Source organism: Sceloporus occidentalis, unplaced genomic scaffold, assembly GCF_023333645.1.
Source record: "Sceloporus occidentalis isolate IW3139 unplaced genomic scaffold, rSceOcc1.0.p SCAF_12, whole genome shotgun sequence".
In the NCBI taxonomy this organism is placed as follows: Eukaryota; Metazoa; Chordata; class Lepidosauria; order Squamata; family Phrynosomatidae; genus Sceloporus; species Sceloporus occidentalis.
This window is the reverse complement of record NW_028316992.1, coordinates 8,986,113-9,007,754: the sequence shown is the minus strand read 5'-3', so window position 1 is coordinate 9,007,754 and position 21,642 is coordinate 8,986,113. Positions and strand designations below refer to the sequence as shown.

The 21,642-nt window shown below is 44.6% G+C and overlaps 1 protein-coding gene across 3 annotated transcripts in view; it reads right to left on the bottom strand.

The window, feature by feature from the left end:
- Positions 1–205: 205 nt before the first annotated feature.
- KLHL29 (kelch like family member 29) overlaps positions 206–21,642 on the bottom strand; it is a 477,994-nt gene continuing 456,557 nt past the window's right edge. For all 3 annotated transcript variants that reach the window (XM_089477918.1, XM_089477917.1, XM_089477919.1), the window contains one exon: positions 206–2,846. In XM_089477918.1, the coding sequence (XP_089334044.1) occupies positions 2,663–2,846 (184 nt within the window). In that variant the 3' untranslated portion in view covers positions 206–2,662. The remainder of the gene's footprint in view (positions 2,847–21,642) is intronic.

The following is a 21,642-nucleotide window of genomic DNA, read 5'->3' as shown; positions in this document are numbered from 1 at the left end:
AATGACAGAACAGAAGCCGTTCCTGCAGTGCAAGTACAGATTAATTTCCAATAACTGCAAAGATTTTAGCATCCATGGCCAAGGAGAACAGTGTAGCTTTGGGTTTTTTAAAAAAATAATCCAATTAATGCTGGATCTAGATCTAGAAATAGATTTATTTAACAAGAACTTAACAGTAAACATATATACAATATCATTACAGAAAACCCTGTGTTTTTAATATTCACAGAAATAGCCAGTTTTGTTCCAGTTTGAGAAGAGAAGAAATAAGATAAATTTGGTGATGTCGAATGCAAGGCTCACAAGCTAGCACCTCCTTTGGAGGTAGACCCATACCAATGCTAAAATGCAACCTGCCCCAGGCAGTGAGGAACTTGTGCGCCAATCTTTTGGGTTCACACTTGCACCGTGCTTGGGGAAAAAAATACTTCTCATTATCCCCCCCCCCCCTTCGAAGACTGTGATAAAACTGTATAATGTAAGTTTGAACACTGCTGCCCTTGTGAGAGATTTCAGTTATCTAGATTCCAGCCTAAATGTGCATTCCTTTTGTAATATGGCAAGGTACAAATTTTTATAATAACCTCTATTTTCTATAAATTTATTCTTAACAAAATAATGATTGGCCAGCCATCTGTAGTGTGTTTATCCAAAACTTTCCAATTTAAAAAGAAAATGTATTTGGTATCAAAATGGACTAGCCACTGGCTGCAATTCTCTGGCTACTTAAAAAGCCAGTGTAAGGCTGTGATTTCTAAGCACACTTGCTTGGAAGAGATGGACTGGAATTGATGAGACTTGCTTCCAAGTTAATGCACACAGGAGTAACAATGAGAACAGATGTTGCACCTGTCGTGGGGATACTGCTGTGAACAGTACCTTGCCCCTCTCCTGTTTAGGTGTTATTGTATGGTAAATCCCCTTGCCCATATCGGCATCAGCCAGTGCCCTGATACAGTAGAATTTAAAAATGGTGCTGTGTCTCTGCAGTGAGCATCAAGGGGATGCTGGTTTTGGTAGCAACCCTGTGGAGGGTACCATAGCTGCCTACATTAAATTGCTACTTTCCTAAAAGATTATCTCTCCTGCACGTAAAATCCCAGTGCCATTGCTTTCAATGGCTAAGACTTTAGAGAAACTAGGATTTTCCTTTGTGTCCTCTGTATCTGGCATACAGTACTTCAGAGGGAATAAGCTGTCTTTCTACAGGCCATGATGGAGTTCCGTGAAGACAGGTATATCTGCTCTGTTCTGCTGCTGCAAAGAAAATCGGCGATCACTGTGGCTCAGGGTTAATCCTAAAATACGTTTGCCGTTACTGTTGTAATCCTGTTGTCCCTTCTGATCTGCTCCATTTACACATTTATAAAGAAATGTTCACATCACAATGCTTCTCTGAATATACAATATTTTAATATACATATAAAAATATAGCCCTGCTGTGTATATACTTACAACTCTACACAATATCCTTTTCCCCATCACATCCTCTCTATAAAGCAGGATATACCCTGATACATTTTCAGTTGTTGTTGTTATTAAACCTGTGTACTGAGAAGCTGCAAAAGCATTTATTCTTAGAAAAGCAGCCACTGAAGCCTCTTGAGGAGGGAGCATTTCCATAAGACTGCCTCTTATGCTTGGGAAAGGGAAGGGGCAGAGCAGGAGAGTCTGAAAAAATAGACAGGATTTTTTTCTTTTAAGATTAATCTGACAAAAATATAGACAGTGGCGTAAATCCTGGCTAGTGGACTGTCACTCAGTGGTGATCCCAACCTCCCTTTCTCCCCGCCACAAGGCATTGCCTTAAATAACTGGCTCAAAATATGCAAATCCAACACAGAATTTTTGTTCTAAACTTTGAATAGATAAATAAAAGTTTAATAAAAGCTCCTAGATGCCTCTTGCTTTACAGAAACTTGGCTGTCGTTTTATCCATACAGTAGAAAAACAGTAGAAAGGCAGAAACAAGCCCTCCCCACGACCACACATTCACATTGGCATACAACTTCAGAAAACCTTTTCATTAAAAGGACATGGAATGCTAGTAGACAGACAGACACACTTCTATCTTTTATTAGCTCTGCTCTAAGGAGCTGCAATAGACGTTTTCTCTGATGGAAGACTGACTTCGATCTATGCAGTCTGTCGTGTAAGTTCTCTCTCAGTCATTGGTATTGAAAAGCATATGCTGGGTTAAAAACAAAAATGTAGCAATCAAAGTGGTAAGGACACTTTGACCTTCATTTCATATAGCCCCGATGCTTAATGTGTAGTAGCAAAGCCTAACTGACAATGTTAAATTCAAGAATTGAACTTGCTCTCAAGGAGTAATAACACAGATTCTTTTTCCCCCTTAGTTAAATAACGGGAAATGCTATTGCACCTGGGTAGACCGAAAGCCTGTGTCTGTAACCAGTGCCACTATGACATCTAGTGGCACACTTGTGTTAAGTCCCACAATCGCACATAGGAGGGAGCTCTCTGCTCCTTGTTCACCAAAAGGTGAGGATGATTTTCTACATTCAATGTAGAGATTATTTGTAATTTTAGACCAGATGTTCGTCAGTTGCACTTCTTTGACCTTTCTCTCCAGGACAGTTTCTTGTTCTTGCCTACTTTCAGCAAGAAACAGAGTCTGGTATCCACGTTTTTGTTGGCATCAACCGCTCTGAATGTACTTTTTTATTACTACACAGCCATGCCGGAACACGGGACACGGCATATTGGGTAGAAGCGTCCATGTGTTTGTCTTGGGGTCATAGGCTTCCATGTTTCCTAGTGCAGGTCCTTCGCTACTAACAATCCCACCAGTGGCATAAATTTTTCCATCAAGAACCACAGCACTGTTAAGAGAAAGGAAAGAAATATGCAGTTAGTGATTTTTTTTATAACTAAGGATATGCTACATTTTATTTATCCAGGCTGCTGTTTGGAAGAAACGCTCAGGTTCTGCCTCCTTTCCAAATAGGAAAAAACCAGCAACAATAATAGGAAGTGCTTCCAGGCTTAATGCACTTTTATTCTCACAATGTTCCTGTGGTGAAGAAAGGGGCTTTCAAATGGAAGATGGAGGGAGCATGTACCCCTGATGACCCACAGTTGGGCATGAATAACACAGGCAATGTTTATGTGGCCAGGGATGCTTCATGCCTGTATCAGTCTATATACAAAAACAGAACACCAAGGTCAGCCTTCTTCTGTACTCGCTGCTGGTAGTGAGGCATCCCACTCTACTAGCAGTTGCAACTGGCAGGTTGGCTTTACACCTCACACGCTTGCTTTTGAAAGAATAAAGTATGTGGTTTCAAAGTGTGGGTTGTGGAAGCATGTAAATATGGCCTTTTATGAAGTATTTATGCCCAAGATTCCTGAACTGTGTCTATCAATGGACAATTCAGAGACTGGAACATTGACTCTTTGCTTGTTACTTTTTGGAAACACACATCACCACCAGCCTGATGGCTTATGTATTGAAAGAGTAGCTTGTTGCATGATTCATCTTTAAAGAGTTACTTTTTAATCCAGTTTTAATTCTTAATTATTTAATTTAATTATTACTAAAAAGTATTCAGATCACCCATGTAGGCCCTGATTTACATTCCATACATTCTACCATGCCACATAAAGAAGACACAACACTTGAGTATCACAGATTTTGGTATCTGTGGGGGTTCTTGGAACCAAACCCCAGAGGTTACCAAGGGCCCACTGTACCATGGATACCTCCTATTGGGGGATGGCTATCCATGGCTTTGATTGCTTCTGGATAACTTCATCACATACAGTAAACCCTTGGTATTTGCTCTGATTTGGTTCCAGGAGTCCCTGTGGTTATTAAAAACCGGATGCTCAAGTCCCATTCAATACAATGGTGTAATAAAATGGTGTGCCTCATATATAAAATGACAAAAATCAAGGTTTGCTTTTTAGAATTTATATATTTTTTGAATATTTTCAAGCCATGAATGATTGAATCCGTGGATGAAGAATCTGTGCATACAGGAGGCTGGCTGTATTATTCAAAGGTGATGTGTGCATATGGATGCATCAGCATGTCACTGCCACTGGATAATATTGGTCATGAGTATGCCCATGTTTTTTGCCTTCCTCAGGGCTCCCAGAACCAACCTTCCATGGTCCACTGGCTGGTTGGAAGTGACATCTGACTTTGCACACAGACATAAAAATGAATTGTGGAGTAATGAGTCTGATTTAGGCCATTGTAATTCATGAAGAAAATGCCTGGATAATTATGACACAGTATAATTATATAATACAATATACAGGTTGAGTCTCCCTTATCTGAAATGCTTGGCACCAGAAGTGTTTCGGATTTTGGATCCTCGCCCCAATTCCGGAATATTTGAGTGGGCATAATGAAATATCTTGGAGAAGGGACCCAAGTCTAAACATGAAATTCATTAGCTGGAAATTAATTTTATATAGAATATTTAATCAATTTTGTGCACGAAACAAAGTTTGCATACATAGAACCATCAGAAAACAAAGGTGTCACTATCTCAGCCACCCAGGTGGACAGTTTTGGATTTTGGAGTATTTCAGATTTTGGAATTTGAGATTAGGAAAACTCAACCTGTAATATAATTATTGGGGCATTGTGAAATGTATCATTGAAGGCATATAGCTGAGTCTTTTTTAAAGCTCTAACAGAATAAAGAGTTTTGTAAGTAGAGGAGTAAGATATTTTGCTAGCGAGATGCTGAAGACAGACTAAAAACACCTCTTTCCTAACATGTCATTTTGAAAGTATAGTTTGCTAACTATACTGTAGGTCTGACACTCTAAAAAGCTATCTCTATGGGAAAAGTTGCTCAGTTCCAGTCTTCAGAAATGGCAGATATTTTGTGCATGTTGATTTAATACTGAATGAGATCATGGTGTTCCTCTTTAATTGATTTGCTTTTAGTTAAAGAATACTTAACCCCACGCTTTGACCCCCAAAAGGCTCCCATAGTAGATTACAAAAAGCAATAATTAGACAGTCTTTGCCCTTAGAGTCTAAAGGCACCAGATGCAAAGAACAGGATTGTGGAAGAGAAAGGGAAAAGGCATGAGAGTGGAGGAGGATTCAGTTTTCCACAAAGCTGGCAATATATTTGTTATGGATTCAAACATATGTCAGTAGTATGTATATTGCTGCAACTGTTCTCCTTTGCTGGTCTGTTTCGCTTGTTTTGTTTTTCATTTCTGAGTCTGAGATTCTTCTGCTTCAGCTGCCATCCCTTGAGGGCAGATTGGTTCCCCAAAAATCCTTCAGGAAGAAGAAAGAGGTGGAGGGGGTCCCATTGAGGGCTGGATTTCATACATAACTTTCATGTCCTATGAAGAGTCTGAGTGAGAAAAATACCACAGGCAGGAGATGGGGAGATGTTGAGAGACAAAGTTCTTCTTCGTGGTCTCTGCGAATCACACAAATGGGTTTATTCTGCGCCTGCGCAGCAATCCTCGGAAACTTCTAGAATCTCCAGGCAGAAAGCTATGTATCTTTCTGCAACTTTTTGGCGGTAGCCCCGCCCACCCATATATAAGGCCCCTGGTGGCCCGCTCCTCTTCAGTTCCTTCATTCCGCCGCGCTAAGCAGCTCGAGGAACTTCGCTTGCATCTTATTGCTCTGTTCACAATTGAATCTCTGGCATTTGACCTTCGGACTTTCTCTTGACCATTCTTCGGACTTTCCCTATCGGCTTGTCTTCTACGTGATCTTTCGGCTTGACCTCGGACCGGTAACGGACTTGATTACCATGGCCTCTTTCAAGCAGTGCACTAAGTGTGGGGTGAAAATCCCTAAGGCCGATGGCCATGAAAAATGTGTCCTTTGTTTGGGGGAGTCCCATATTCCTGGCAACTGCCCCCACTGTAAAGCTATGTCGGCCCAGGCCCTAAAGAACAGGGACCGGACACTTAAGGCTGCGCTCTACGAGAAGGTTTTGAGCCAGCCCAGTGGTTCTGGACATGCGGACGCTCCCAGGGCCTCCAAGAAGAGAGGAGACAAACGCTCCGACCATGAGAGGAAACGGGCCCGCTCTTCATCTCCGCCAGCCAAGAGCCGTCGCAAGGGCCCTCCAAGTACGGTCTCAGTGCCTCCGCCTGAGTCGAGGCCAGCACCGTCTACATCCCCAGTGGCCGAACCGGCGAAGACCCCGACTCCTGTACCGGCGTCTTCCCGGATTATACCCTTGGAACCCAGGGTCCTCCTTGCGAGCCACCTCTCTGCACCGGCGGACGCCCTGCAGATCGTGGACTTGAGTTCGGAGTCTGAAGGGGAGCTCCACGACTCCGATGCTCCCATATCCCCACAGAGGGCTAGATCCCGTTCTCCCTCTCCTGTGGTGAGACCACGTTCCGCCAGACGGGACGCGGAGCGCCCCCGCTCCCCCCCGAGGAAGGATCGGGCCACACTAGGGGCTGAGGCGGATGCCGCCTTGGATCCGGACCGCCCAGACTCAATGGAACGAGACCAGGACCTGTTTGATGCCTTCCCAGATCTCGTCTTCGATCACCGTACCGGACAGTATCTTATCCCGGTAGATCCGTCCCGCCTACGGCGCAACATCCGGGACTGCTCACGGGACCGTCGCCACACTGATGCCTCCCACGGGCTGGATGACTTGACCACCACCGACTTGTCGCCCAGGAAGCGTAGCAGATCTCCATCAAGATCCAGATCGAGATCCCCACGCTCTGCGTCACCTTCCGACGTTGACGAGGCTCCATTCGTCCCGGAGGGATCTGCGGTTCCGTCCCCTACAGACGACGTCAGGTCCTTTGCTGACTGGGTAATCCGTATGGCGGATGCCCTGAAGTTAGAAGTCGCCCACCCCGAGGACGATGCCCTCGACCCAGTGGAGAGAAGGATCCACGGTTCCGCCCCAGCTCCACCAGCCTTGGCATATCTCCCATCGCTAGAGAAAATTGCCAAACGCTCCTGGGACGCACCGGCCTCCATCCCGTCGACATCCCGTAGGATTGAAAACCTCTATCGGGTCACTCCTTCGGCACCTTCTTGGCTCTCCAACCACCCTAAGCTTAATTCAGCTATCGTGGAAGGAGCCCAGTCCACCTTCGTCCCAAAGTCCTCGTCTTCTCCAGTCGACAAGGACAGCAAGAAACTGGATGGCCTAGCTAAGAAGTTTTATGCTTCAGCGGCCCTGGATTTGAAGGTGGCTAACTACGCGGCCTGTATGGGGGCCTACGTGCAGTACCTCGTAGAGAAGATGGACCCCACCATCGCTGACCTGCCGGATGACAGGAGGCGGATGATGTCTGCACTCAGGAATGAAATCCACCTGATAGGCGGACAGCAGATCATCTCCGCGAGGCACTCGACGGACTGTGCATCAAAGGTCCTCTCTGGCTCCATAGCCCTCAGGTGATACGTGTGGCTCCGGTCTTCAGACCTCACTCCACAAGCAAAGGCAGCCATAGAAGACATGCCCTTTGACAACTCGGGCTTGTTTCACCGGGACACGGATGAGAAGCTGAGCTTCCGTTATAGGATGAAGACTGCCGCCAGAAAACACGGTATGTCATCCTCCGCTTCCAAGTCCCCCAGACAGAGGTACACTAGTCAGCGCCCCTGGCATCCAGGCGGCCACTACCGCTTCCAACCACAGGACCGTCCCTACCATCAGGACACTCGGCCTCAAGGCCAATCCTCCCGGTCACCTGCTCCTCCAACCGACGGGCGTCCATCTTCCCAGCCCAGATACCAACAGGGCTATAGGAAGAAGGACGGCAGGGGCAAGAAGAGATTCTGATGGGTTCCGGCGCACCTCGTCATCTCCAACAGGCTGAGCCCCTTTTTTGACACCTGGGCCGCCATTACCAGTGACTCTTGGGCACTTAACATCGTCCGTAGGGGCTATGCCCTAGAGTTTTCCCAGCTCCCACCAACTGGAGCTTTTGTTTCCACTGCCCCCTCGGACACCCTTCTTGACGAAGTGTGCATTCTTTTGGACAAAGGCGCTATTGAACCCGTCTCCCCCTCTGACTTCAAGCGCTGTTTTTTCTCTAGATACTTCACCGTACCGAAGAGAGACTCTGGCCTCAGACCCATAATGGATCTACGGGCCCTTAACAAATTTATTATTTACAAAAGGTTCAGGATGGTAACCCTTGCTTCTATTTTACCACTCCTGCAGGAAGGCTACTGGTTCGTGACTTTGGACTTGAAGGATGCCTATTTCCACATTGCGATCCTGGAGGACCACCGGAGGTTCCTCGCCTTCGCCGTCGGCCAGAACGCCTACCGGTACCGGGTCCTTCCCTTCGGTCTTTCCACAGCTCCCAGGGTCTTCACCAAGTGCATGGCACCCGTGGTGGCGTACCTGCGTCAAAGAGGGATCACAGTCTTCCCATATTTGGACGACTGGCTCTTCACAGCGCCCTCCAAGGACATCTTACTCGGGCAACTCGAATTCACCCTATCCCTGCTGCAAGCACTGGGATTACAGGTCAACTTCGACAAGTCCAACTTGATTCCTTCCAGTCGAATAGACTTTATAGGAACAACACTGGACTCTGTACAGAGGAAGGCATTCCTTCCAGAGACAAGGTTTCAGACCCTCTGTACATCTCTGCAGCCCTGCCTCCGCCAAAGACGCCTTCAGGCCCGTGCCGTACAAGTCGCCATGGGTCACCTAGCCTCTACCACTTTCGTCACACCGTGGGCCAGACTGCGCCTCAGACCCATTCAATCTTGGTTTCTCTCCGTCTTTGATCCCGTCCGAGACACGGCTACCAAGTTGCTCACCATCCCGAGGACTGTACAGAGGTCTCTACGATGGTGGCTCCAATCCGACAACGTCTGTGTGGGGATGCCATTTCTACCTCCTCAGCCAGATCTCTCCCTGACTACGGACGCCTCCCTGCAGGGATGGGGCGCCCACACACTGGACCTTACAATAAAGGACAAATGGTCACCGGCGGAAGCTACTCTCCACATCAACGTCCTGGAAATGCTTGCCGTGGAGAAAGCACTCAGAGCCTTTCAGTCGGTCCTTGCGGACAAGGTGGTACTTCTTCTCACCGACAACACCACCGTCATGTACTACCTCAACAAACAAGGTGGTACAAAGTCGAGGACTCTGCTGTCAGTCACCATCCGCATTTGGGAATGGTGTATAGAACACAAGGTTCTGCTGCAATGCATCCATCTGCCCGGCGACCAGAACGACCTTGCAGATCATCTCAGCAGGTCACCTTCCACTTGCCACGAGTGGAGACTGCATCCAGAGGTGGTGTCCCGACTCTTCAATCGCTGGGGAACCCCCCTCCTCGACCTGTTTGCCTCCCGGCTGAACGCCCACACTGCGAGATTTTGCTCACGGTACAGAGAGCTGAGATCGGAAGGGGACGCCTTCCAGCTCAAGTGGACTCAGGGCCTCCTGTATGCCTTCCCTCCGTTTCCTCTGATCACACGGGTCCTCTCGAAGATGTTGGCAGACCACACGGACGCAATCCTGATAATCCCGTGGTGGCCCAGACAGCCTTTGTTTGCTCCGCTCCTTCAACGGGCGCAAGATCATCTCCGCTTGGAGCACCGGCCCGACCTGCTCTCTCTCCACGACGGACGAGTCCACCATCCCGAGATGCAATCTCTCCCATTGGTAGCATGGAGGATACGATCCTGAGGACACTTCCATCCGGTGTACAGGATATCATTAAGGCAGCACAGAGACCATCCACACAGAGGTCCTATGCCTACAAATGGGATAGGTTCCTAACCTTTCTACAAGCAAAGAACATTCCACCATCCCGTGTCTCCATCCCGATAGTCCTGGAATTCCTTATGGCTTTAACAGGCGCAGGTCTCTCCTTGAGCTCTATCAAGTGCTACCTGTCAGCCATTTCATCTCACTACCTATTTCAGGACAAACCTTCTCTGTTTGGGGATCCTCTCATAAAGAGGTTCCTTAAGGGATTCAACAATTTGCATCCACCGATTCTGGACCCTACACCGCAGTGGTGTCTAGACACCGTCCTGGCACATTTGGTATCCAAGCCCTTTGAGCCCTTAGCTACCACGGACCTGAGACTCCTGACTTGGAAGACGGCCTTTCTGGTAGCCATCACGTCAGCCCGCCGAGCTGGTGAACTATGTGCCCTAAGGATGGACCAACCCTTCCTTCGTTTCCATAAGGACAAGGTGGTGCTCCGTACAGACATCACTTTCTTGCCTAAGGTGGTGTCTGCCTTTCACATCAACCAGGACATTGTTTTGCCGACTCTGGCTCCCAATCCGACCACAGACTCTGAGCGCCAACTCCATGCCCTGGATGTCCGCAGGGCGCTGGCATTCTATTTGAACAGGACTGCCACTTCCAGGCGTTCAGAGAGACTTTTTGTGTGTTACTCCGAAGCTAAGAAGGGGCTGCCGGTGTCACCGCAGAGGTTTTCCAAGTGGGTGGCCAACACCATCCACCTTTGCTACGAACTGGCAGGGAAGCCTCTACCAGGTCGGATTAGAGCCCATGCAACTAGGGCGGTAGCCGCATCCTCAGCTTTTTTGACCGGGATCCCCCTTGAGGATGTGTGTAAGGCGGCTGTCTGGTCCCAGCCATTGACATTCATTAGACATTATAGGCTGGACGCAAGGGCCAGGCATGATGCAGCCTTTGGGAGGGCAGTGTTACTTTCTGCCATGCATTAGACCTGTTGCACTGTTAATAAATAACACAGTTGTTTGGTTTACATACTTTATTGGTTATGCAATTTATTGGTTATTGACACTCCCTCCTCCACTGACTACAGCTCGCTAGTCTAAACCCATTTGTGTGATTCGCAGAGACCACGAAGAAGAAGAACAGGTTGCTCACCTGTAACTGTGTTTCTTCGAGTGGTCATCTGCGAATTCACACAAACCCGCCCATCCATCCCCTCAGTGTCTGCTCATTTGACAACGCTTGTTGCCGCGCTGATTAGCGGCTCATTCGGAACTGAAGAGGAGCGGGCCACCAGGGGCCTTATATATGGGTGGGCGGGGCTACCGCCAAAAAGTTGCAGAAAGATACATAGCTTTCTGCCTGGAGATTCTAGAAGTTTCCGAGGATTGCTGCGCAGGCGCAGAATAAACCCATTTGTGTGAATTCGCAGATGACCACTCGAAGAAACACAGTTACAGGTGAGCAACCTGTTCTTCTCCATGCCCTATCACGCCTATCACACGTTGGCAGTACAGTGGGCCCTTGATATATACTGGGGCTTGGTTCCAAGAACCTCCGTAGATACCCAAATCTGTGGATGCTCAAGTCCCGTTACATAAAATGGCATATTGAAATGGTGTCCCTGATATAAAATGGCTAAAACAAGGTTTGCTTTTCAAATTGTGGATGCTTGAGTCCATGGATTAAAAAATCCGTGGCTACAGAGGGCTGATTGTAAATCAGCTGCCATTCAGATCAGCTTCTATACATGGGATGAGAAAAGGGTGCCCTCTTCCCCTTTGCCTTAGGCAGCAAAAATGATCCTGGACTGATCTTGGTAGAATTTATGAACAATTATTTCATATCCTAGTGCTCCATTGTCACTGCAGGGATGCCGTCTGTTTTTGCATTTCAAAACTGCACCTCTATGGACTTGCAATTTAAACCCCCCTTCAAATTCAGGTAAGACTTCCAGAGATGTTAACACAGCCTTCCTTGGTGAGGAACAGTTTTGCAGTGTAGACTGAATAATGGGCTACTCAGATTTGCAGCAGCAAAGGAAAATGTGGAGAACAGTGTGCCTTCAAGTCATTTCCAATTTATGGGGACTTTAAGGCAAAATTATCACAGGGTTCTCTTTGCAAGATTTATTCAGAGAGGATTGTCCTTGCTTGCAGAGTGTGACTTGCCCAAAGTCACACAGTGGCTTTCCATGGATGAGTGGAAATTTGAACTCAGTCCTGGTCTGCTGCCACACTGCAGAATTAATGCAGTTGGGCCCTGCTTTAACTGTCATGCTGCCATCCTATACAATCCTGGCATTTGTAGTTTGTTGTGGCATCTGAGCTCTCTGCCAGAGAAGGCCAAATACCTCAGAAAACTACAAATCCCAGAAGTTTTGCATTGAGCCATGGCAGTTAGAGCGGTGTCAAATTGCATTAATTCTGCAGTATAGATGCAGCCTTAGCATAACACTCAAATTGCAGTATCACACTGGCTCTCATAAGTGAAACTCCAGTACCAGAGTTTAATGGAGCTGACAATACATTACTGAATGCCAGTTTGGACTGCATACCGGTTGCAAGAGGGCTATTCCAAGGTAATTCATTAGTGACTCCTGAAAGCTATTCTTTTTGGAGCAGATGTGATTAAACTAGCTTTTCCAGCAGCGCAATGCTCATTAACATCTGGCCATTTTGCTTGGTGCTGAATCATCAGCCCTCGGTTTGCTGTGGAGCAGCTATGGCCTGTTATGTCTCAAGGGACCCTCAGGCACAGGTCCCAAACATGCTCAACACCGACTCCTTCTTTGGAAACCAATCCCTGTGAAACATTTTACAACCTTGGTGTGACTTGACCAAGAACATTAATCCTTGTCCAGATGCAACATTTAAGTGAAGAAATAGCCACTGTAGCTGTCCCTGAGGTTATAGAAAGACATTTAAATGGCTACATTAGCATGTTCATAAGCATCACATTCTTCCTTATTCTTGCCACCAGCCTGAAAACAGGCACCAAGCCACACACGCTAATTTATCTGGAATCACTCCAAAGAGCCATTAAAAACAAACCAGGGAGTTCCTTTTAAAAACTTCCTTTTTGTGGTATTTATAAAGGGGGGGGGGGGGCGGCATGGAAGCCACACACAAACATCCTGGTGAAGTCTGACCACACACCAAGATGATATCCAGGCCTCAGGTTTTCTGAATTCTCTTTTGTCATGCTAAGTCTAGGTTTTCTGCATTTAAGGCTAATGCTAAAATATTGTAGAATTAAGATTCTTGTAAGATATCCTGGTGTGAAATTAAAGGTATATTGTATGCATGGATATGTATATACACACACACAAGGTATATATAAACTGGTGTTTACTGTGTGAATGCTGCTAAAGTCAATCACCAGGTTTTCCTTACTTTCTTATCTGCAAACCAACAGCTTTTAAAATGTCATCTGACGCAACAAGACCCCATCATCTTCATTTAATGTGATATACACATTTTTGTAGGAACAGAACTGTTAAGAGGAACAGAGGGCAACAAAGTCATACATTCTATAGGACTCTCATGCCAGGGATAGGTTAGTCCATTTCGCATACTGTATGCCCTGAGCATTAATGAGGCAGGCTACTTCATTTTTTTCATATGCACTGAGCATAACCAAATCCTCAATGCTCTAGGACAGTGGTCCCGAAGCCTTGGTCTTCCAGATGTTTTGAACTTGAGCTCCTAGAATTTCTGACTGCTGGCCAAGCTGGCTAGGGCTTCTGGGAGATAAAGTCCAAAACTCATGGAAGACCAAAGTTTGGGAATCACTGCTGTAGGATTTGACATGGCGGCATGACACATGGAAATAACCTGCAGTGAAGCAATTCTGTTTTGTAAAACCCTTGTCACTTTTCAGCTTTTGCTGCCTTGGCACAACTAAGCTTTCTTCCTATTTTGCCTGGAATGAGAGGGAGACAGACTGACATCTGGCTGGCTGACATGAGCCTGAAACCAAGTGGCTAAGCCCCAGTGGAGCAGATCCACTAAATACTAAGTCAACATACACCATATATACTCAACTGTATGTATACATAACTCGACCTCATGTAGTTTTTTGAGCCACATTTATGGATTTTGATAGGACCTGTGGAAAAGTTGAGGGCAGAACTTAGGGGCACGTAACAAAGGATGTAAAGGAGAAAGCAAAGGAAGAAGTTGCCAAAGAATTTACAAAATTCTGGCAGGCATCACTGTTGTTCACTCTAAAGGCCAGATGAATGAGGAAGGAACTATGGCAAATAGTGGCTGTACAATTTGTGAGGGAGGTGACCAGATGCAGGCAGGCCTAAGAAAATGCAAACATGTCAAAAAGGATGAAAAGGCAAGGCAAAGTGAATGATGACTATGAGGCATGACAGACTGGCACTTTGTGCTGGCCTGTGGGCGGGGTTAGGGCGCAGCATCCGCACGCTGGATGCCCTAACCCTGCCCCAAGGCGGCATTTTGGTGCCCGCTGGTCTACACAGCGCACGCCATGATGATGCCCCACCAGTGCTGAATCCACATGAGGCAGCACCGAAGGGGCATCATAAAGCCATGCCATCATAGCTATGACGCCCCTTGGAGGGTGCAAAAAGGAGCTGCCTTTTGCAGCAGGTCTGTATAGCCCTTATGTTAGCAGCGATAGCCTTTAACAGATAACAATGCCTCGTTTTAATCCAGGTAAGCTAAGGGACATACATCTTATTCAAATCCTTTAAAGCCTGATTCCTCTTGTCACTTCTTTGAGGAGAAGTGCCAAAGGGCTACTACCACCACTGCTATTTTCCCACCCAGGCTTGCCATGGCAGAAAAAAAACAGAGGGAATTGATGCTTCTTTTAGATGCTCCCAGGAGAGACTAAGCATTTACATTTACATCTTAGCATTTACATTTCTATATATACATTTACCATCTATGCAGAGAAAGGGATGATTCCATTTTTGATAAGAGTTAAGGTACATGGATAGGTTGACCCAGGTTTTTTGGGTCAACATTTTGACTAAAGTCTCTAGAATTATGCATGAGTTAATACAGTAGATAAATTTCACTGGGAACAAATCCTAATGGCTCTATTCTCATTGAAACCAACTAACAGAATGTAATGCCCCCCAAGCCCTGAAAAATCTTCCCAGATGGCACTGCCAGACATTTGATAACAGGGGCCATCAACAGTGTTTACCTACAGGGCTGCTCCGTCAATCAGAAAGCCCTGTCTCACATGTGGATGCCAATGTCAAGGGCTCTCTGGCTGGCAGAGCAGCTTATGAGACAAGCTTGTTAAATTTGCCATTCAGAACGACTGAGTGTTGCATGTAAGTTCAAGTGGGTTCAACTGCTGCTGCTAGGTTTCATAATGCTAGATTGTTGGTATAGTGTTGTTATATGATCACCCATATTGTAATATGCCATCCTAGGATTTTAATTGTACTTTTCACAGTATGTGGCTTTGCAGCTTTTGGGGAAAAGGTCTTAAAACAGTCTAAAATGAGCCATTTGGTGAGAACTAGTCTTAGGCGGCCTTGCTTTTATATACCTGAGAGCTATGGGTCTCTCTCTGGGGAACCTAGATACAGAATGCAATCATTTTTATTTACAGAAGTAACCAAAAATAATTAGATATTGTAAAGAAGTAAAAAGAACAGTCCTGACTAAATGCTCACAATCTGAGAACAAACAAGAGGGGAAAAAATCTCCACATTAGCCAGGAGGCACTTAAAACAACAACTAGAAACAGCCAAACTAAAGTATATAGGCTGAGATTCCACATCATAGTCTATGTGGCATAACTTTATGAATCCTCAGCTACATTGTATAGGTGCAAGGCAACCCTATTAATAAATTGTGAAGATGCATATCTAGACACTGTAAAGGGTGCTCCAATGTGCATCGGGTACTTCTGTGCGCATTGGGCACTTCTGATGTGCACTGGGCATAATTTTATTTTATTTTATTTTAATTCCATTTGTATGCCACCTTTCTTCCAGATGAGACCCAAGGTGACTAAAAGGAAGTATGGAAAGGTGGCTGAACAGTGGTGGGGAGCACTAACTTGTTGCCAGTTGGTGGTGGTGGTGGTGGGAGGGTAGAGCTGCACCCAGAAACCTTTGGCTGTCCTTATGCACTCGGAGCCAAGGTGTTGGACAAAGAGGTACTGCTGTAATGGACTAAACCCACTAACAGGACTCTGACCACTCAAGGCACCACTGCAAGCAATTCCAATGAAAAAGGAAAATGGATTGCATCTAACCAAGACAGGGCGGTTGCATAAGGAGCATCCAGATGAGCTGATATTTAAAAAGGGGCATGTATTAAAAAAAAACAACAACAGATGAGAGAAGAGCTGGTGCTTCCTTGGGCCATTCATAAGGGAATTTCCCTGCTGTGCTCTCCCCTCCTGCCCTTCCATGGGCCATCTGCTTCAACCTCTTATAGTGCCGCATGCTTATCCTAACTTTGTAATAAGGAATTTACTTGGCAGGGGATCTGTGCGCTAGTGGTTCCCTATTAGCCTAGAGGAGCAGTCACCATGCTTCACTGTTCAAGAACAAAAGTTTACTTTCTTTAACAGAAAAGAAACAGCCTCTCCCCCGCCCCCGTTTTGTTGGGCACTATAGCCTGAATTTTGCTTTTATTAAGAGTTTCCATTTGGCAGGACTGGATAACAAATCTGACTAGCTAACAGTCAAAGGAAAAAGACACAGCCAGCTGGGAGTTGCTACTTCTAAATTAGCTTCTCTGGACTCCTGGCTGGCGCTGGTGCGTGGCTGCCGATACCCTGTGGATAATCTCTGAAACACAGGTCTATTTGCATGCTGCCTTCATGCTATGCAGACAGGGGACAGGGAATTTTTAATTCACATGCAGAAAAACACATTCTGTATTCTTTTTGTTCCAAGGTGAACTAGAAAATGAGAGGATGTGTCTCTAGTCACAGTTGCACAATGTCTGGCAAATATGGCTTTTAAGAGGAGCTCCCTTAAATATTTGGAAAATGAATAGTCTTGGGGTCAGTGCTCAAAGCATCTTTAGCATGACAAGATGGGGCTGGGAGGGGGCTGGAGGATGAACCAGGGCTTGCCTAATACACTGGATTGTCTGAAGTCGAAGTGTGAATGGCATCCCCCAAGTTCAAGTCTCTAAAGCCCAAGTTACTTTGTTTATGAAGCAGAAAATCCTACAGCACTTTTCTCCTTTCCTGACAGTAAAAATACAAAAGTAACAAATTGGATAGCGGGTGACAGATAGTCCTTTTGTATCACCCCGGATCTGGTGCCTACGATGGCGCTCTCATTCTGCCAGCCTTGTGCAGAGTCCACATTAGTGGGCTTCAATTCTCAACTTCATGTAAGATTGTAATGGGGTTCTGTGTCCCCCTCCTGCTTCTGTCTCAGCTGGATGGGATCCTTCTTACTATACCTTTCACATATCCTTGCAAAGTACGTGTGATATTTTTGTAGGCTGAATGCAAGTTACTGCCTGCATAGGAAAGTACAGTGTGTGTGTGTGTGTGTGTATAAAACTCAGGTGTTATCTGTTTATCTGACCATACTTATTTGCAGCATTTTACACAACACACACCTAAATGTTACACATGTGTAGCATGTGTATTGTGTGAAATGCTACACATTTTGCAAGAGAGTGTAGTATGTGTAGGAAGAGAGTGCACTAGCATGGTGTAGTGGTTTGAGTGTTGGACTACAATTCTGGAGACAAGGGTTTGAATCTCGGCTCAGCCATGAAACTAACTGGATGCATTTGGACAAGTCACATGCTCTCAGCCTCAGGGGAAGGCAATAGCAACCCCCCCTGAATAAATCATGCCAAGAAAACTCCATGATAGGTTCACCTTAGGGTTGCGATAAGTGAGAACTGACTTGGAGGTACACACGTGAATGCTGATAAATAAATAAACATAGTAGATAAAACCTGAGTAATACTACTTATAAATTTAACTGGATGAATAAAAAGTACTCATCTCATCTATTCTGAAAAAGTAAATGGAATTATTCTGGGGGAGGAAAGTGCTTTAGTCCTGCATGTGCATGCTCTTTTGATTTCCTTATCAACTTATGGCAACCCTATGAATTTCATAGAGTTTGCTTAGGCAAGGAATACTCAGAGGTGCTTTTGCCAGTTCATTCTTCTAAAATACAGCCCACAGCACCTGTTATTCATTAGCAGTCTCTCATTAGAATACTACCCAGAACAGGCCCTGTTTGGCTTTCAAGATCAATGGGATCTGGTGCCTTTAGGGTATTTAGGCAACAACTGATATATACCCCAGTAACAATATTGGAGACAACAAAGCATCAATATATTTTTTTTAAACCCTGTCATCATCCTCGTACAGAACTGAAGGTAACTGCTAACATAGATTAAACCAAAGTTTAGCTAAAATCAATCATACTGTATGGCCCCTATATCTGCAGGACAAGTGCCTACAGTTTCACTTACTCATATCCAAAAATATGTTAACTCTAGGCATTTTCTAAGTCTTCCACCACAATTCTATATTATGGTTCCAGAGGATGTTGATCATAGAATCACGCTGGAGGACTTAGAAATGCCTAAAGAGGTGTTGTCTCTAATAAACTGTATGTCCCCCAGTACAACTCTATGATGAACGTTTTCTGGAAGGCATCCATTTCAATAGATTTTGCTATTATCCATGTTTTCACATTTCCATGGTATGTCCAGGAACAAAACCCTGCAGATATAGTGGTCATACTGTACTATATCATTTAACAAACCTATAATGGCATTACCGATTCCCAAATAGATGGTTACAGCACCACTTCTGTTGTGATTTGCACCTGACTTTCTCTCTTACAGATGTTAATTATAAAAGAAAAGGTACATGGCCTTGTGCAGATTTTTTTTTTTTGATTGATTGCTCAAGGAATTGCAAGGAAGCTTGTGTATAGCTACATTGTTTTCAGAAAAGCAAGTAACACTACTTGGTGATTCATAGATCCATAAAGGTCAGTTAAAAAGAAGATAGGCCGTGTAGGTTCCTTGGGGACATTCATGGATTAACTGTACTAAGCTAGGCCAAGCCTGTATGAAATCCAGAGAGAACAATTTAACTGTACATAAGGTAAGAAGCCAAGGACCTTTTTTTAACATTGTGAAAACATTTCCCAGTTTTTCTTTAAATCATTGTGTTCTGTCTCACAAGTGTTATCCTCAATGAGAGACAACTATGTGATATATACCAACATGCAATATAGATCACTGTGGATAGACTTGCTAAAAGCTACCTACAAATAAATGCAATAAATCAATTTGTAAAACCCCATTTCTTTTATATATTGTTTAAAAGCAGCTTTATGATCTTTTAATGTAGTAATGGAATTGTACACTTTATATCTTGAGATGTCTTGGAAAGGTGACAGTCTTCAAAGAGCTAAGAATTCAAACTAAATAAAGGTAGTTTAAAAAATTCAGTACAACAGATGAGGGAGCTTTTCAAAAATAAAAGATGAAAGCAAAAAGAGACAGAGGAAGCATTTTTCAATATACTAGTCAGATCTGGATTTTTTTCCTCAGTAGCCCACCTCTTTCCAGCATTGTCTTCCTAATCTAGCTATCTCAGACTCAGAATCCTATGTATTGTTATGTACAATTCTCCAAGTGGTGAGTAATTTTAGGAGTGCAATGCTCAACCAAATTTGATTTCTTCTCAGATTTATGGCAACCCTAAGGCAAACTTATCATGTGGTTTTCGTGGCTGAGAGAGTGTGACTTGCCCAAGGTCACCCAGTGGATTTTATGGCCAAGCTGGGAATCAAACCCTGATCTTCAGAGTCGGAGTCCAGCTCTCACACCACAACTCCTCTCTCTCTCTTAATATTACATATCTTTATTTGACAAATAGGTATATTGAGGACAGAGGGTGGCTCACTATTCAACATTCTGGCCAATTGCAAATGAAACTTCTAGGGATGGGAGTATTCAAAGAGACAGCCAAGGTAGTTTCCTTTAGAATATACAGGCACAATAGAATGCAGTAGCACCTTTGAGACTAACTGGTTTATTTTAGCAGAACCTTTAGTGGTCCCCAGCGCACTTCATCCAATGCATGGAGCGGCCATCTCAGACCAATGAATGCATCTGATGAATCTCAAAGTGATACATGCACCATACATCAGATGAAGTGGACTGGAGTACACAAAAGCTGATTATAGAAAGTTTGCGCCAGTTAGACTCAAAGATGCTATTGGATGTCTTTATGCCTTTTAGAGGTGGAGGGTAAGGATTGTGGAGAAGCAGTCTGCACCTTAATGTGTTTCCAAAACCAACACAGGTCTTTGTTATTTCCCAGTTTGTCTTTCACCAAACTGAAAAATATTCACATAGCTTGATGATATAATTGCAAATCAAGAGAGGCAGGGAGGCCAGTTTCCTTCCAAGCAAGTCCTGGCCATTTCCTTGTCATTCAGAAGGCCAGCTACTGAGAGTCATCACCTGGTATTCATTGGTGGGCTCCCACCCAAGTAATAACCAAGACTGACCCAGTTTAGCTTCCAAGATCAGATGGGATCAGGTGCTTTTAGGGTATTTCCTGGCTCTAATACCATGCACAAAATCTTCCATCAATGGACGCACCCTAGTGTGTCAAGTGATCTTGGCCAAAGAAATGTTCCATTACCAGCCATCCACATTTAAGTGATTTTAATGTGGTTAAAGAACATCCCTCCTGTTTTTTTTTAAAAAGCCCACATAATTAATGGAATGAATTACCAAGGGAAGTTATGTCAGCTGTACCATACTGTTTGCTTCTGGTTTACAATCTTGAGAGAGAGAAAAATATAATTAACTGCTGCCTGGACACAGTGGGGTTCTCGTACATTCAATTTCACTCTTGTTAACACAGAGGAACAATGAAAATCTGTAATTAGCACAGAAGCAGCAGGAACACAGTGGTGTTGGCTGGGATTTGGCCTGTAATATGCTTTGCATGTAACGTAATGTTAGCTCTAGGACAAAATTCTCTCGACAGGCAAGAGGGGGCACTCTTTAACAAGAAAGGACAGTTGAGCCCAGAAAAGTTGTTTGTGTTGTATGGATATTTTCTGCTTTATTTTCCAAAGACAGCTCCCGCAATGTGGACAAGGAGAAGGAGGAAGAAATGCTTTTGTCTGAATTATTATTTAATACTTTTGCTTGAGTTATTATTTAAACATTTCTTGAAGGATGAACACTCATGAACACTGGGTTGTGCATGCAGGCAAGCTACTATACCAAAGTATAGTATAGAAGGTATAGTTTACTTAGTATACAAAATATAGAAAGTCCAGCCCTTCAGCTAGGACTGCTATTAATCCCTCTACCTCTACAGTTTCCAGCCTACTATGGAGAATTAATAAGAGTTGTTTGATAAGGAATCTGCTTCTGCCCTAACAACTATTATTGCAAGTAATGGACACATGCAGAAAGGAAAGGAGCACATTACAAAGTTTAGGTTCTATTAATCACAAAAGCATCAAACCACAAATCAGCTATGCTGGGTATTTCATTTTCACCCTTGGGTCACATCCCCAGACATAATGCTGCATCATGGATGAGCTATATGCCTTGGGATTGTGTGTTCCTCTATCATTCCTTTCTTTCTTTTTCTTGCATGAGTGAAGGAAATCTGAAACTTTCAGTCACACTTTGGAATTAAACACATTTTCCCAGCTTCACAAAAGACTGGAAAGTGTGCAGTGGAATCCTGTTGAGGACTTACATTTTCCTAAGTAGAATTGGCATGGTGCGATTGTGTAACATCAATATCCAGCAGAGGGCTGCTGTTACATTACTACGTAGCAAGAGCCAGCAAAGTGACCAATGTGCATGGGTGCCTGATGTACAATGGAACTGATGCACAATGGGATGAAGGTGGATCAGTTCTGATGTGCAGTGGACAACAATGTACATCAGGCATGCTTCTTGATGTCTTATTA